The 16,838-nt window shown below is 40.4% G+C and overlaps 1 protein-coding gene across 1 annotated transcript in view; it reads right to left on the reverse strand.

Moving 5' to 3' along the window:
* plekhh2 (pleckstrin homology, MyTH4 and FERM domain containing H2) overlaps window positions 1–16,838 on the reverse strand; it is a 31,771-nt gene continuing 14,933 nt past the window's right edge. Inside the window, exons 10-31 of the mRNA XM_022744000.1 lie at window positions 16,652–16,727; window positions 16,461–16,555; window positions 15,156–15,315; window positions 14,685–14,821; window positions 14,105–14,218; window positions 13,739–13,825; window positions 13,383–13,541; window positions 13,122–13,202; window positions 12,617–12,796; window positions 11,972–12,080; window positions 11,243–11,355; window positions 10,876–11,055; window positions 10,035–10,132; window positions 8,895–9,072; window positions 7,793–7,948; window positions 7,592–7,689; window positions 6,571–6,712; window positions 6,144–6,280; window positions 5,146–5,275; window positions 4,496–4,582; window positions 3,832–3,981; window positions 1–1,919 (exon numbers count right to left, since the gene is read on the reverse strand). Of these exons, the coding sequence (XP_022599721.1) occupies window positions 1,734–1,919; window positions 3,832–3,981; window positions 4,496–4,582; window positions 5,146–5,275; window positions 6,144–6,280; window positions 6,571–6,712; window positions 7,592–7,689; window positions 7,793–7,948; window positions 8,895–9,072; window positions 10,035–10,132; window positions 10,876–11,055; window positions 11,243–11,355; window positions 11,972–12,080; window positions 12,617–12,796; window positions 13,122–13,202; window positions 13,383–13,541; window positions 13,739–13,825; window positions 14,105–14,218; window positions 14,685–14,821; window positions 15,156–15,315; window positions 16,461–16,555; window positions 16,652–16,727 (2,853 nt within the window). The 3' untranslated portion in view covers window positions 1–1,733. The remainder of the gene's footprint in view (window positions 1,920–3,831; window positions 3,982–4,495; window positions 4,583–5,145; window positions 5,276–6,143; window positions 6,281–6,570; window positions 6,713–7,591; window positions 7,690–7,792; window positions 7,949–8,894; window positions 9,073–10,034; window positions 10,133–10,875; window positions 11,056–11,242; window positions 11,356–11,971; window positions 12,081–12,616; window positions 12,797–13,121; window positions 13,203–13,382; window positions 13,542–13,738; window positions 13,826–14,104; window positions 14,219–14,684; window positions 14,822–15,155; window positions 15,316–16,460; window positions 16,556–16,651; window positions 16,728–16,838) is intronic.

The following is a 16,838-nucleotide window of genomic DNA, read 5'->3' on the forward strand; positions in this document are numbered from 1 at the left end:
CTCGTCTCTCTGAAAGACTACAGGAATGAGGGTGTGTCGGTTGCTGTCAGGCACCTGTTGCAGGTATCAGTATGTCAGCACCAATGAGGAAGCTGGAGGGCAAATCTGAGGGACGGGGCAGTAGAGGGACTGATGTTATGGTTTCTATGGATCTTGATAGCTTCCCTGAGGGCAGGTTTATTACCTCAATCAATAAAAGAGCAGATAGTCTAGAAACCAGTCACTCAGTTTGCTGTAGTTAAGTTTATTCAAGCTTTAGACTTGTACAATAACTATATCACTTATTCCAAGGATGATTTAAATACAATGTATTTCATGAGACAAATAAATATAATACCTGACAATTCTCGCTGTATACAGGCGTAAGACAAAACTGGGAGGAAAAATCATTTTTTAAAAGTACCTTACACAACAAAATGTTCTGTTTTTCCAGTTTATCTTTAAGTTAAAAGGGTCACTCTATCTGATCCTGCTGCTTCATTAAAATCCCTTCATATTCTTTGTCGCACCAGGTAAGGTATGAAAACAAAAGAAAACACCCTTGTTCTCTTTAGGATCTTCTCTACAACTACTGTAAATTTCCATCAATCTATTCTCTCAGCGTTTTCCACATCCTCTTTCTATCTTCCTCTGAGTAACACTTCATAAATACAGACTCAACTTCTCTTCCCATACCCTAACCGTACAATAGTTTGCTAAATGAAGTGTTGGCATGATGCTGACTTTGGTCATTCACTCCACCAGAGACTGTGTTCAAGTGTTTGAACTCGATTAAAGTTTCACCGCTCTCCTGGCTGTTCAGTAACTAAGAGCACACAAACTGGTTTCCTCTTATAAAGTTCAGTCTTTCTCAACAAAACTAGCTCATCCATTCTACATTTATGACATCTGTTGCATAGAAACACAAACATTTTCACTGCAGCTGGTTCATGCTCTTTTTGAAGTGCTTCTTCAGCTGCAGGTGGTTGGTTTCCTGTTATTGCCTCCTGCTTTCATCATATTGTTCAGTATCCTTCATTATACAACAATAGAGTCACTGTGCTCTACAGGAGAGCAGAAAAAGATACAAAAAAAATACCCTCTAAATTATTCCTTCATAAAGCATCATTACCTCTTCTATATTGTGTATGACTGCATTATTTTTGAAGGTGGAAATACAAATATTAACTCCAAACAGCATCTTTATCATAGGAAATGTATCAGACTGCATAGATTAATGAGACGTTTCAGAGTGCTCAGTTTGTCAGTAAATACTTTTGACTTTTCTCTTTGGAGTCAGAACATAAAAGCAACACACTCATCAGGGAGACAAAAAATGTCCCTGGAGAACGTTCAGTAAAGCTTCTTATTTGTTCCTAGACACCCTTGTTCCTTAATATAAAGCTCAAAGCTCCAGTTTAAGCCCAAATCTCATAATGTGTTCTCTGAGAAAGGCATGAAGTATCCTTTCATGAAGTGACTGCTTAAAACTGTAGGACATCAACTCCCAATGATCCTGTATGACCATCAGTGAACTGCTGCAAGGGGAGATAGTATTTGTCACTTCCAGTAAGCAGAGTACTGGCCACTACACACACCAGAAATGAATCTGGCCCAGTGAGACTATATGACAGATGATTGAGTCCTACTGCAGCTGTACATAAGTCCCTTGTTTACAATTTGAAGTAAGGTAAAAGGCAGCTCAACAAAATGAGTATTTCTCAGAGAGATCAGGGCGTTATACTGTCATGTTGTCACAGCAGCGTAGGGGTCTTGCTGGGGCGTCCCTGTGCTGGTGGGGATTTGCTCCTCAGCTCTTTGCTCTTCAGGCAGACGGGCTGGGCCACCATCAGAGCCGGGGCAGAGAGGTGGTGGGCAGCGGCCTTCTGCTGATGAGCACTGTTGATGTAACCGGATATGAGGAGGGTGATTTCCCTGATCTGTTGACCAAACAAAACAAAAGCGATGTCAGTGTTTGTTTCCATGTATGAGTGACTGTAAAATTCACTTGCAAATCTTCTATGTTGTATTGTTTGGAGTTTCGCAGATTAGACCTGCACGTTTGTCAATTGGTCAAACTGTAAACTAGATTGATAGTGTTATGTGACCGATGTGTGTACATACAGTATACAACTAAACTGAGATCACGCCTGGTCAATATCACTAAAATGTTAAATAATTACAAATTCTGTCCATTTAATACAATTTCATTAGTTTTTTTATCCAAAGCCCAAGAAGAATTTAAGATAATGTTTGACTAATTAAACAATAAAGAAAGTTCATAGTTCAGAACCAACTGCAATAAAAGTCAGTACATCCTTCATTAGTAAGATTCAATTATTATATTCTTTAAAAGGCCCCATATTGTATAATATGTATTGTATTTTTTGATTATAGAGCTGGTCTAGGTTCTATATTAATACTGTGAAAGTATCATAGTGCTCAGTCCACAGAGAAATGCACACAGCCTGTATTCAGAGACTGAGCCTTAAAACAATCTGTCAGGACTTCTTGAACTTTGTGATGTCACAACAAAGCAGCCACGACTCTCAGCCATGACCCAAGCTCCGCCCACCTGGACCCACCATCCAATCTGGCAGGATTTTCTCTGAGTGTTTACCTGAAATCTGCTATATTTTTAGTGGAACACTCAGAAAAAAGACAGCTAATCAGACCTATTGTTACTTGAGCTCCAGAAAGAAGCCTGAGAGAGGAGATGTAAAACTACAGTGAGTTGGTTTTTGATTCTTAAAACCATAAACATATCTTCTTATGGATCAACACTTCAAACAATAACAGCAGAAAAGTGTAAAATATGGAACCTTTAATATTCTGTATGTCATTATTTTTGATAGATCTATAAAATACTCCAATGGTTTTCTATTGGATTCAAGTCAAGGACAATTCCTCTCCTGCCAAGCTTCTTGAGACCAGATGTTGTCTTTTCATTCAGTATTTGGGTTAACAAACTCACATTCACAGTGCCATCTATAAACACCATCTCTTCTACACCATGTGTCACTGTCAGTGCTCTGCAGTCACTGTAGTAGTCCTGGCCAGGTCCAACACCAAAAATCCTGGACCCCATCTGATCCCAACACATTTATTATGGTTGCATCTGACTGAAGAATATGCTGCCAACATCCATCAGGCCCCTTTTCATGTTATTTGGCAAAGTGTAACGCTGCAGTTTTGTTCTGTTTTGTGAGCAATGGTTTTCTTCATGTAGTGTCCTTTGTACTGTCTGATCAGTCACTGAAAGACCAGCTTCCACAGATTATCATTGTGCCAAGTCAGAAACACTTTCCCGTCTGTTTTTCAGTGCAAGGCTGTGTAAATAGAGAATTGTGTCTGGCATCACTGCACCTTCTGTTACAGGTAGTATGTCTCTTCCTGTACAACCGAACCCCTGCTGCAGCTGTGTTTCTGCTTATGTTCAGTGGCCTTCCCGCTTCTCTTTTTATGAAGCCTCACAACCTGGTTTCTTACTTGTTCCTCACCATGTGAAGCCATGTTTCATTAGACACAACCAAGACCTAAACTGAGGAAGTTGTGGTGTTCACTGGTGACTTCATGCAATTCAGCTTAACTGGAAATAACTGGTGTAATCACTTTAGATGCAGTGATCACATGTAGACTGATTTTTGTCACCATTATAACTACACGTCATGCTATGTTAGAAATATATAAAAATAAAGGTAAACAGTGTTTTTGATCAGTTCCACAACAAAGACCACATACAGTACACTGGTAAACTCTACCTGAGTGTTTGAATTGTGATAATGTGATAAACTCTACCTTAGACAGCATTCCCTACGTAAAACCTAATGCTGGTGTGGATCTCTCACTAACCTTGGAGGTGTCCATAGCAAACAGATGTTTCTCTGTAGGTTTGTCTTTGCTGGTGTTGGTTCCGCTGCTCTGTCCCACCACCAGCATGAAGTCCTGTTTGCAGCCTCCAAACGTCATCAGGTTCTTGTAGGGATGGGACACCAATGGTTTCTAAACACACGGATGCACAGATTTATTGATTTATTTATTGAACACAACATAACATAAAAGCACATACAGTGCATTCAGAAAGTGTTCAGACCCTTTCACTTTTTTCACATTTTGTTATGTTACAGCCTCTTGCTAAAATCTTTTAAATTCATTTTTCCCTCATCAATCTACATTACTCAATACCCCATAATGACATAGTGACACATCTTACATAACCTCATTTGTACTCTGTGGCAGCAAGTTTCAATTTAAAAAGTCATGTAAAGTTAGTCATTATTTAAGCTACATTGTAGACTGTACAGACACATAGAAATGTCTGTTTTCAAAGAAAACAAAACACCGCCTTGATATGTGCTAATTGTTCAGCATCAAATCACTTTGTTTACTCTTTTATGCTTCACAGGTTACGTGACAAATAAACATCATCTCTATTCCCACTAATGTCAGCAGCGAATGAAGAGAGCAGATGCAGAGCAGACAGTTGTCAGGGCCCTGTTACATCACAGATGCTTACGATAGAGTTGTGCTCCAGAACGCTGATACCATCCTCATGTACCGCCAGCCAAACACGCACGTCCTGCTCTGGAGAGGAAGTTATAGACTAAAACCAGAGAAAGAAACAGGGAGTGAGATCAATAATATGCAACACTGTGATACAGTGGGGGTGAATACAGACAATATATCATGGTGTGGTAATAATGTTTGTGTTCTTCCTCACTGAAGTGGAGATACATAACACAAGTACAAAAGTAGCTTGTTTACACACCACAGTCGCACCTGTGACATCACAACATGTTTTACCTGTGACCAAAAAAGAGGAAACCCCTGTATAACCACAGTTTTTGTTGACACTGTGCCAGTGAGGTGTATGTAATGAATCACGTTGCCTGGTACTTTGTTGCTTGTGACTGTGCAGAGGTTTCTATTCCTTCTCTTTCTTCTCCTTCTTTTGTGTACACCAAGAGTTTATTTAGTTTATATGTTTATATCTATTATTTGTTCAACACTGAGAGATTAGAGCAAATAATAATACTTTGTAAGACTGTTTTTACTGCTAGGCTGATGATAAGATTTCATTTAATTTACAAGACATTATAGACACACACACACACACACACACACACACACACACACACACACACACACACACACACACACACTTACCTCTGCTTCAAACAGTTTGGCACCAAAGAACGGCCACTTCCTGGCAACGGTCAGGTAGATCCTGACGCACTCAGATGAACTTCGACCTCTGAGTGAGGCCCAGCGGGCAGAGAGACGCTGCAGCAGTTGCCTGAGAAGGGCAGAGGGGGAGAGGACAATACGCCGGTTAATCATGCAATGATATACAGGTCCAAAAAAAACTCAAGCACAGTCATAGTTTGGGGCGTCTAAATGGCAGCTCTCAACTCTCAGTCAACTCTGAGCAGCGTGTGAGCTCCTTTGTGGATGAACTAAGGTTGAAACACGCAGCTGCCCAGGACGCATTTAGTAGCCAAGTGTCCATTTACTTTTGAACCCCTAACATCTGGACACTCTGTGTTAAAAGGGCATAGCTTTTAAAATACTGTAAACCTACTCATGTTAAAGCAGCTACATGGCACTTAAACGTAGTAACCATGATTTTATTTCAAATTGAATCTGCTGCAGCCCACAGTCTGAGGATAAAAAAAATGTGTAACTGTTCAAATATTTCAAGTCTGGACCGTAATTAAACTAGACAGTGACAAATTGAAGGAAAAACCTGAAAAATGAGTGGAGAAACACAATGACAACGACTCCATCCACGGGGCACAAAGGTCACTGAATGGTTTTAATATGAAAATGATGTGAATCATATGCTATGACCTCCACAGTCACTGGATCTCAACTCAGTAGAACACCTATGGGAGATTTTTTGAGATATTAGACAGCCTCTCCACCACCACCATCATCAAAACACCAAATGAGGAAATATCTTATGGAAGAATGGTGTTCACCCCTCCCCCTTGGAGAATCAATGATTGAACTAGGTGCACTGAAGCTGTTCTGGCAGCCTGTGGTGGCCCAAACATCCTACTAAGACACGTCTCCCTTTAATTTGCCACCTCTCTGTAAATACACATGGAAGTAGGAGATGTGCGTGGACTGAATCACAGCCAGTTGTCAGTGTGTTCTGGTACCTGAGCTGCTCCTCAGATGTGGTTCTGCGGTAATGTTTAGGGTAAAATCTTTCCAGAACCTGTTTCAGGGTTTGGTTAGACTTGGTCTGGGCTGACCCAGGAGCAGAGAAGGGACGCTCAAAATCCCCATACTCCACCTGAACACAAACAACAAGGTGGGAGTTTAATACTCTGTTCTTAAAGTAGGGTCTGGTTTATCCATCAACAATATGTAAAATATTTTTTTCTTACAACAGTGAGTAAATAATTGCATTCAAAATGACACTGTGGTGTTGAAGTGAAACTACCCTCTTAACTGTAGTTGCATCATACAACCTGCAGCTTCATCCATTAACACCCATGACATACAATACTTAATTTACTTAATAAACACAAATGTAAAAAGTAACTTAAAAAAAACAAAAAACAAATGAATTAACTTCCAGACCTGGGCAAGCAGGGCGGCCATTTCCAGAGCCAGTTCCTTGTTGACAGGAAAGTGTCCCGCGACAATGGCTTCATTGGTCTGATATGCCAGCAGCATCCTCTCCCTCTCTGACTCCCCCCTGACCTGGAGAGAGAAGTACAGCCTGGGAAAGGAAAGGAAAAGATAGAGATGATAAGAAAAAACCAGGAACAAAGAGAAGGAGAAAGTAGTTGGGAAAAATAGTAATGGATGGATTGAACATTATTAAACTTTCAGGGTTTGTTGTGTTGTATTTCCACTGGACTCTACTGCAGTGGAAACATATTAGTACTGAATTGGGATGAATTACAATAAAATAAGTGACGAATGAAATACATCGCACTGTATTCCTGTGAAGTGAACCATTTTCAAAACTCCCAGATATTTACTGAAACATTTGTTTTAAGGTTTTGACAGTCTCTCTGTAAGATGATGAGCATTAACCAAACTCTGTTTTTTTATGCAAAGAACATTCATTCATTCCTTCACAGTTTGCCTCTTTCCCCCTGTGAGACTCAGTACTGGTGACAGCCTGAACCATGCTCACTAATCTCCTGTCTGCTATACTGTGTAACTAATATGTGAAATGTTTTGACACTATAAAATCATGTCCTGGTTACATATTAAAAATAATACCTGGTTGTCATGATCTGACCCCATGTGACTCTCTGGACTCCCCCTTTCTTGTTTTATTTTGAAATATCTAACCTACTGAATTTCTGGTTATTTCAGAGAGCGCTAGAGAGCGCTCATGCACATGATGATTTTACAGTGGGACAGCCCTCATGGACTTGGTGGGAATGTGCCTCAAAGTGAGGGTTACCCACCGGAATGACTGTACTTTCATTTCCCTCATTAAAGAGTTACTTCACTCATCCAGCTTGCCTCCATATGTGTCTGCATTTGGGTCTAGAGATCACTGAACTATAACAATGGTGTTGGCATACATTCATGTAAATCTATTTTGCTTTGCAGCCACTGGGCACCTCGGGTTCCTCTCTACCTGTTCTTGTAGGTGAGACGTACAGTCCTGGTGTTTTCAGACTTGCCAGTGTGCTGCTCCTTACAGGCCTGCTCCCATTTGGAGATGATGTCACAAATCTGTACAAGATGTGAAGACAACAGATTTGTGATGAGTGTTAGGACAGAAATGAACACTCCCTACCTTCAAGAAGTAATCATCACATGAATTAAAGATGCACACCTTGATGCCTCCTTGCAGACAGTGTTCCAGCTCTCGTCCAGTAGGATCATCGGTGTACAAGCTGAAACCAGAAAGCCCAGTTTTTCTCATGCCGGTGTCCTGGTTGAGGCGACACTGGAAGTCATCCACTGTGGTTGAAGCATCAAAACTCACCACCTGTGGAAAGGGAATTAAATGCAGAGGACAAACATTAAAGTAATGACAATGAAGCTCCATCTTGGTTTTGAAAAGCTTTGATATTCAGACTGCTTCACTCTAAATGTATAAGAACGGTTGTGCTTCAGTCAAAATCAGTTTGCTGACACACTGATGGCTCATTTACAGCCAACGGCAAAAGTTGTCCAAAACCAGTATATCACATAGCACATACATGCGGAGACTGTGAGAAGGTAGACCATAATGGTAATCTTGTGAGTAAATACAATTTCATCAAGTAAATTTTTCCCTTATCTTTCTGTAGATGGCAGGTGTAAAACATTAAACTAGCCACTGACTGACCAGAGTAGACTCACAGAGAGGGCATTACTGGTGACTCCTAAGTGACTAAGGTTTGTCCAAAAAGTTGCTAGATTTGTTGCTCCAAACTGTCATTATTATCATTATTGGAATTAATCAATAGTGGATCTTGTCAATACAAATTTTAAACCATAGAGTCAACCTGTAACAACATGTCTGAAAACTGATTATTCTTCATAGTTATTCTTTTTCTTTCTTCTCACTGAAACACATGAAAACAGTGAAATGAAAACAGATACATGCAGCAATATTTTCTAGTTTAGCCAGGCAAGGCATGAACCAGGTTTCTGTATCCCTGTGTGTTCAGAGCTGCCACTAGGTAGGTGCCTCGGCTATGATCTCATAGCAGGAAGTGACAAAAACAAACACCCACTCAGGAGAAACTGAAGTGTACAGGTAGATGGTGGGGTGGAGCAGTGAGGCAGCAGAGTGAGCACGCGCATTTAAACAGACAGACTCTTTCCAGTGGACTGTTGGATATGATGTGACAGTGTATCAGCAAGATTCAAACTGTTAGCATGAACCTTTTCATACCTCACTCTGTTATGGCCATTATCTGCCGTCCTGCGTGATGTGTTATCGTTACCTGGTAGGTGTTGTTGAGGAAGTGAACAGGGACGCTGAATGGCAGCGAGTGATGATAGGGATTCCTCAGCAGGATAGACAGGATCTCCATACGGGATGGCCTGGCCTGCCTCTCACCCTTCTGCTGGGTCCGCTCCATGGACCGCTGGCAGTAGATGGCATACTTACCCACCTCAGTCCTGAGGACAACAGGAATACAGTGATATAGTACATAAGTCACATGTGAACACATTAGATTTAGAAATCAACTCATGAAATGAAAAATGTTTATTTATTATCAACTGTTATTATTATTATTATTATTATTATCAACAATGAGCTAATGGACACATGAATTTCCCCTAGGGGATAAATAAAGTATCTATCATCTATCTATGAAAATGAATGTGAACAGTTTTCCTGTGTTCACTAAATTATCATGTTACATCAAGTTAGGGACCACCACATACATATTTTTATGCTAATATATGTTTGGAGATTAATGTTAATTTATACAGTATTTGCTTCAAAGACTCTTAAGTGATTTAATAATGCACTTCCATAAGGAGACAGATTTTAAAAGATAGTTGAATTGAAGCAGCAGAAGCAAAGCTATCCTAAATCTTCCCTGTTCCTCTGTCCCTAGTATCAGTCAATCTGCAAAAACTATGTCTCCCACAATGCAACTCAAAAAGCATCTTTAGTCAGGCCTGTCCTGGCTGGTAAATAAACACATCTTTCAACCTCCACACCTTCAGTTTGGTGTTTTCACCACTTATTTCACACACATTTAAATCACAACTGTGTTCTTTGTCTCAGTACATAATTAACTATACTCCACAAAAACTAAGCTTAGTATAATTTAGTATAATGACTTTTTTTCTTAAAAGTAAGAAAATCCCTGTTTTCAGTATTTTAACATATACCAAAACTGACAAAAGCAGATTACTACACCTCTGTTCACTGGATCATGTCGGATTTATGATAATGATAGAAAATAAATGGAACTGTTCTGGCTGATTTGACTTTTTTTTCATAAAAATAACTCCTGGAGACCCGAGACCTGGAGTTACAGTATTCGTCCTATGGTCCATTTGCTTTGTTTGATTTTGCGCCTTGTTTTCTTTATGCCAGCATTCTAGCTGGGAGTGTTTCTTGTCACCTGGAGTCTCCGTGTCTTTTGAGGTGAGCCTGGAGCAGCCAGAGGAAAGGATGCTGAGGCAGAAACAGTCCAACACACAAGGCCAGAAACTGCCAGCCCTGAAGAATGACAAACAAACACTGTTACCTAACATGTTCTTTACAAACTCACATATGAGACAGAGAATCTGTAGCACTAGTGCAGCATGAGAGAGATGGACTGAAAACTGCAGCTACTCCTTGTTGCAAAATGTCTTACAATGAAACAGTTTGTCACAGTTGTAGCCAGTTTTGATCATGTTAATCTGAGTTCATTCAAGCACAGTATCACAAAGTAGCTACTGGATTGTGACTCATTCATGTCACTGGACTGTGACTCATCCTGTTGTCCATTGGTTGTCTAAGACATAATCACACTTTGTTCCTTTATATTTTTTTTAAACAAGACAGTGTTGAATGCTCAACTTCAACTGCTGCCCTCTGTTGGTGATGTGACTGCAGGAGTTCATGGTGTCTGGTTATTGTGTATGGAAGATCACATGACTACTTGGTGGACAGAGTTTCCGGTGTAGAGTTGAGAACTGTTGAGGGCTTGGTGTTTGTGTATAAAAAACTGTTTTTGTAACCATGCCAACAAAAGAGAGGCAAAGATTTCCAAAGAGCAGTTTTGAAGTAGCAGCTATGAGCAGCCACATAGATCAAAATGTTTTAAAAAGAAAGAAATTAAAGATTTTATCCAGGTTTTATCCAAGATATCAGTGCCTGCAGTGAACCCTGATGATTCAACACTTTTTTTCCCACCCAGTGTTTCCAATAAAAAAAAAAAAGAGCTACTGCTGACACCGTGTGGTGAGAGTGCAAACCTGCAGGGGTCCTGGATGACCGTGTGGCTGCCTCCTGCGGGTCTGCTTGATGAGCTGGCAAAAGAACTCGTTCTGAAGCTCCGGGTGGGTCAGACACACCTGCAAGGCACTCTGGGCCAGCGATACATGGTAGTCGATAGCCGGGGCGTCGATGGCCACATTGATGAAAAGCTGACAAGTCTGAGGAGAGATGATGCATTGAGACAGACACAGGAGGAGAGATAATCTGTTTAAGATTAGAGCTACAGGAAACTGTAAGTTATAACATTATTACAATAATAACACGCGATTATCTGCCCACGATGAGGTTTCTGCATAAAACTTAATTTCAATATCAATGTATCGATGTATGTATTTTAGTGTTTACCTTGAAGAGTTTCACAGCTTCTGTCTGCAAGGCCTGTGAGGGCAGCGTGGTGAGAGGAGATGACAAAGCCTCTTTACTGAAACACAGCATGGGATGTCTCCAGATCTGAGAGTCTGGAAGACAGAGACACAGACAAGCAGTGAGAAGAACGTGTCACATGAGTGAATATAAAAACCAATGTGCCTCACACAAGAGGAAAAATAAACACACAGAAAAAGACACATTATATGCAAAAAGAACAAATGACTGGACAAATGAAAAGACTACAAGACAAAATGATTAGTAAAAGATGCAATAAGTTGTAGAAGATACATGTACACTATCAAAAAAGTCTTTTTTTGCATCTTAAATGTAAAAAAAAAAAAATTACAGCAGTAACTGTAACTTCATGATGATGTTGACAGTCAGTTGACATCATCAATCTTCCATCTCATTATTTTCACAGAAATCTGAGTTAAGGCTGTAATTACAGGAGGCAATGGGAAATTCTTCTTTCACTTTTTATTCAATCAGACGACTCAACCATGAAGGAGCGTGTTGTTTAATTGTTCACACAGTTCGTTGTGCGTAAATACACAAATAATTTGAGTTTTTCTTTTTAAACTACAAGGACTTAGTTCATACCATGTGGTTATATGGGGCAAAGCAAATCACAATAAAATGAATTGTGTGAAATTATAAAGCAGGACAGAAACTGCAGTGAATATAATTTGTAATTGAAATACTCACTTGGATCTCCATCCAGCTGGAAAAGTTTTCCCACCAGTTGTTCGAACTCGGTGCCAACTTTACCCACCGTGGTGCCTGCTGCCACAGACAGATGGTACAGCCACGAATCCTGTGGCGGCGCAGCGACAGGTTTGGACATGTTTACAGAAGAGAACACAATTAGACTTTACAATCAAGTCACAACCAAAGTTAGTAATCAGTTAAATATAAATGAACCATTCCTTTTGCTCCTCTCTGTTACTATGACATGCAGCAACACAACACAGATTCACCCTCTATCCAATCTATTACAGCTTTTATATTCTTGAGAGCTTTTACATGTTATGTATGTGAGGTATGTGCTTCTTTTCTGACTTGTCTATATCTATGTAAGTGGAAAGAAGAGCACTAGCATGGCACAGTGAAGACCAGTGTGGCTGCAGCAAAGAAAAGAGCACCAAAAAAAAAAGTCAGTAGAAGATTTAAGAAAAAAACATCACTGTTAATACATATAAATAATCTCTCAGTATTGAAGGTTATTATGTGTGCTGTTTTTACATTCTGCTGTTCTCCATTACTGCTTCACTTGGCCAGTTTAGATGGTGATAAATAAAAAAGCAAAGACGGTGTTGTGAGAGTGCTGCTGTGATGATGTTAACCTCTGACCTTTTCATGGCGGGATTCGATTAGCAGGTAGGTCGGTCCTTGCTCCTGTGGGTGGACAGCGATGGTGAAGGATGCTGCCTGTAAGCCCCGCCCACACGCCTTCAGGTCATCATCTGAATCCCGGGACCTGTCCACCTCCTCCACCTTGGCCTCCCACAGCTTAATCTGCCCCAGCGGGAACTGGAAACACACACGTAAACACACATAAACTCACATTCTGCACCAATGAAATTAAGTTTTTTTTTCTATTCAGCCCTTTAAAACAGGATTTTCCATTATATTTCAAAAACAAAAAAAAAAAAAAAAAAAAAATGCAGTGAAAATGTCTTATTAATTAATTAATTCAAACTGATTGTGGGGTTGACGAAGCACGGAACAGTGCATCACCTCTGGTAAAGACAGCAATGAAATTTTCACCTTAACAGGAGCGTTACAGTTTTGTCTGTACATCCTGTAAATCTTTAAGATTAAGAAATCTTTTCAGTGATGATTTGATGAATCTCACCTTGTCCTCCTGGCTTCTGAAGTAGTACAGCGTTTTGCCGATCAGAGCACACCAAACCCGCTTAGAGTAGCCGTGCTTCACCTGCAACAGAGCAAGTACAAAGTTCAGAACCTTCAGTGACAATACAGTGGGAGATATGAGCTGTTAAATATACATATATATATATATATATATATATATATAGACATAAGCATTAATACTACAGTGTTATTAAAATCAGTATTAAAAAGAGTATGAGGCCGTATTGGTAAGTTGTTGGACCTTTATGAGCAGCCCCTTCATGCCAGGGCGAATGTCTGGCTGGGTGAAGAGAGGACTGGCAGCTTTCACCCTCAGCACGCTCAGCAGCACCCTGAGCCACTCCTCCAGCAGGTTGGGGGAATCAGCTTTCAGGTAGTACACACGCTTCCCCGTCACTATCTACACACAACAAGAAAAACACAGGTGTGGGTGAAGAAATCACCTGACAGTGTATAAATGCTGAAAGATTTAACATGTCTCATTTAATTGTGCTTCTGTGTTTCTACTTGGTGGAGATCATTTGATCAGAGCTGACACGTTAAATGATGGCGGACCTAGTTTTGGAACAAAGACTAGAGATGAGATGAGATGAATACCTGGAGAACTTGTTTTCCCTCTCCACGGGCGATGCTGCTGGTGGCGTTGACCTCGATCTGACCCTGAGGTTTCCTGATCACATCGCTCTGTGGGAGAATGATGAGAGACATGACAAAACAGCAACAGAGCTGAATGATTACATATGGTCTATCCATCCAATAATTGGTTAATAACATTAATATAAGATTTGACAATAAGTACCTCATGGAACATATAAAAGGCAAAAATATATTGAAGGTGCCTATAAATTTAGATTTATACACTTACTTTACTTAACTGGAGCACAGCAAAATTATACAAAATAAAAAAGTACTTAAGTCCTATAATAAAGCAAGAAAATGAAAAGAGTGATGAGTGAAACCCACAGGTGACTTGTAATAGAGCAGCTCTCCGTCCTTGAGGACGAACCAGCGTCTCTTCCAGGTTTTCTTCCAGGTCTTCACCATTTTCAGCAGGTAGCCCGACTTCTCCATCGGCTCCTGCAAGATTCAACACTGTACAGTTTTATGTTGCACTACTGTGTGTACAGTGCAGGAGGTAAAAGAGAACCTCGCAAAAATATGCCTGAGTTTATAGATTACTTAAAACCTTATTCCTCGTAATATTTGTGGATTATCAGTTCTGGAGAATTTAGATATAACTTAATGGGTTGTTATTATTTTAACGTTTGCAAACAAGTCGTACAAAGTCTTCAAATCACTTTAAGCAACATAAAATACACTATAATACATTATTAAAACAGCTTTGACAGTGTTGAATCCAGCAGAACTCGTGCTGTGTTTCTGCCTCTAGTCACACTGAAATTTACACATAAAAACAGCTCTGCACTGTTATCACTTAACAATGTGGAGCACAGGTGCTAATAACTGGATGATTTCGTTGTGTGTGTCACATGTGAAGTGACCAATGGGCCTGGATGTATCGCTGAGACACAGACTGACTCACACTCTTGCCGTTGTCGCTGGCTGAGGAGCAGGTCTTGGGCAGTTTCTGCTCTGGCTCGGAGCACTCTGTGTCGGTGGAGTAGGCATCAGGAGGGATGGCGTAGTCGCTCTCTGATGTCATCGAAGACATCGACACAGCTGGAGGAGATGCAGAGCGGTCGGGTGGGTGAGAGTTCAACATACAGTCTGTTCATTCACAGCTATAAACCATAATCGTTTAGTGTTTCTTTAATGAAAAAAAGTAATTTCATAGTAAAGGTTAACATACAAATAAATAGCACAGAAGAACAATAAGTTACAGGGGAGGAGAACATCATTAAGTGAAGTTTATTAGGAGCATTGCACAATCGCTGGTGGCTGTCACAGACACGGTGGATTTGTATTGGAAATCTGAAGCAGCTTCTGTTCTCAGAGAGAGTTTTCCCTTCAGTCTAAAAAACCTTCAGGCACAGTATACGTGGGTGTGTTGTACCTCTCTTGAGAGAGCGCGGGCTGCCGGGGCTGCTGTCTTTGCGGGAGCTGGATGAGGTGTGGGAGCTGCAGAAGGAGCCGTCTTCCTCTCCTGAGCTGGACGACTCCTCGGAGCTGGACGACTCGTCTGAGAATGGACTGCTGCTCAGTAGAGTGGCTTTCTGCAAAACACAAGACAAAAAGTTGAGGTCGACACACTAGTGAACGCACACAAAGACACTGCGACAGTTACAAATACATGCACATGAACATGAACGACAGATATTTGCACCTGCTTTAAGTAATACTGCCAGCTGGGGTCAGGAAGATGCAGAGAACAACTGAAGGTTTCAAAAGCACAGAGACACTGAACATTTACAAGATACAGTCAGAATGGTAACATCTGCTGGCTAATCCTTGGTATTGCATTTGTATGGAAGTCAGTGAGTCTTGCATTTAACAGCAGAGTATCTCTTACTACATACTGACAGAACAGATATAAGAGGTCTATATTAAAATCAACCTTGTTTACAACCTTACAACCCTTGTTTTAACCTTTGGTTGTTTGTGTCTACCAAGTAGTCCAATTGCAGTTTACGTACATGTCTGTCCAGACTATAATATGTATAGTGCAGACTTTAAAGGAAATTCATAAAAAGTATTAAATATCTTTTTTGGCAAAATGAAACTTATCACTATTATTGGGAGAATATTCTTTATTTAATGTTAACCATTGTGTGTCTTCATTTTGCTGTGGCCACTTGAGCCAGGTCATAACACACAATGTGAATGTTTCACACACACGTCTTCCAGCCAGCAGCACAGATGATCACCACATTTCCAAGGTGGGCACCCAAGATGAGTGTCACCAGTTCACTATCCGTCCAAATGTGAAATATGGTCACAATCTCCCCTTCTGTTCCTGAGATCTTGTTTTGGCATGATGTTTTGCGGAACATTATGTTGTCTCTGTGAGGTTGACATTTGACCTTTTGGATTTAAAATGGCATCAGTTCATTTTATCCTATTGATGTGAAATTTTGTCATAACTAGCGTCTTGTGTTTTGTGCAGTCGCCGTGACTTTGAACTTTGACCTTTGACTCGACCATCAAAATATAATCAGTTCATCATCTAGTCCAAGTCCGAGTTGAACGTTTGTATCAAATATGAAGAAATTTACTGAGGTGTACTGAGACATCGTGTTTGTGTGCTTGGAAGGTACAGATGTTGCAGATGCAGAAAAATGGTCAGATATTAAATTACGCAGCATGGAACTGTAGAGGAGAGCAAAATGAATCAAGCTGTAAATCTCTCTCTCTTACTTACCCCCTTCAGAGTAGTGTAAACTGGTGTAGTCATGTTTTTATAGATGAGGGATGTGTACATTACAAAGGCAGGATAGGAGGACTGGAGGGAAGGGTCTGCAACACAGATCACAGGTGAGTTAACCAGGGAAACATCTCTGTACCTGAACAAGCAGCTCAGCCTCTCTTTTTTTTTTCATTGTCTTGTCTTACCTTTGCTGGCAGGGTCGGTACAGGAGGTCTCAGACAGTCTGATTCCGGATTTAGCCACAGCATAGATACGACTCTCCTGTGGAGGAAACAACTGTCAATACAGAGCGTGTACATTTCTACTGTTACGGAAATAATTTTTTTGTGAGCAAATGTCCAACAATACTTGCCCAACAGCTGGCAATCAATT

The sequence above is a fragment of the Seriola dumerili genome, unplaced genomic scaffold (assembly GCF_002260705.1).
Source record: "Seriola dumerili isolate Sdu_G_001 unplaced genomic scaffold, Sdu_1.0 BDQW01000073.1, whole genome shotgun sequence".
NCBI classification, from domain to species: Eukaryota; Metazoa; Chordata; class Actinopteri; order Carangiformes; family Carangidae; genus Seriola; species Seriola dumerili.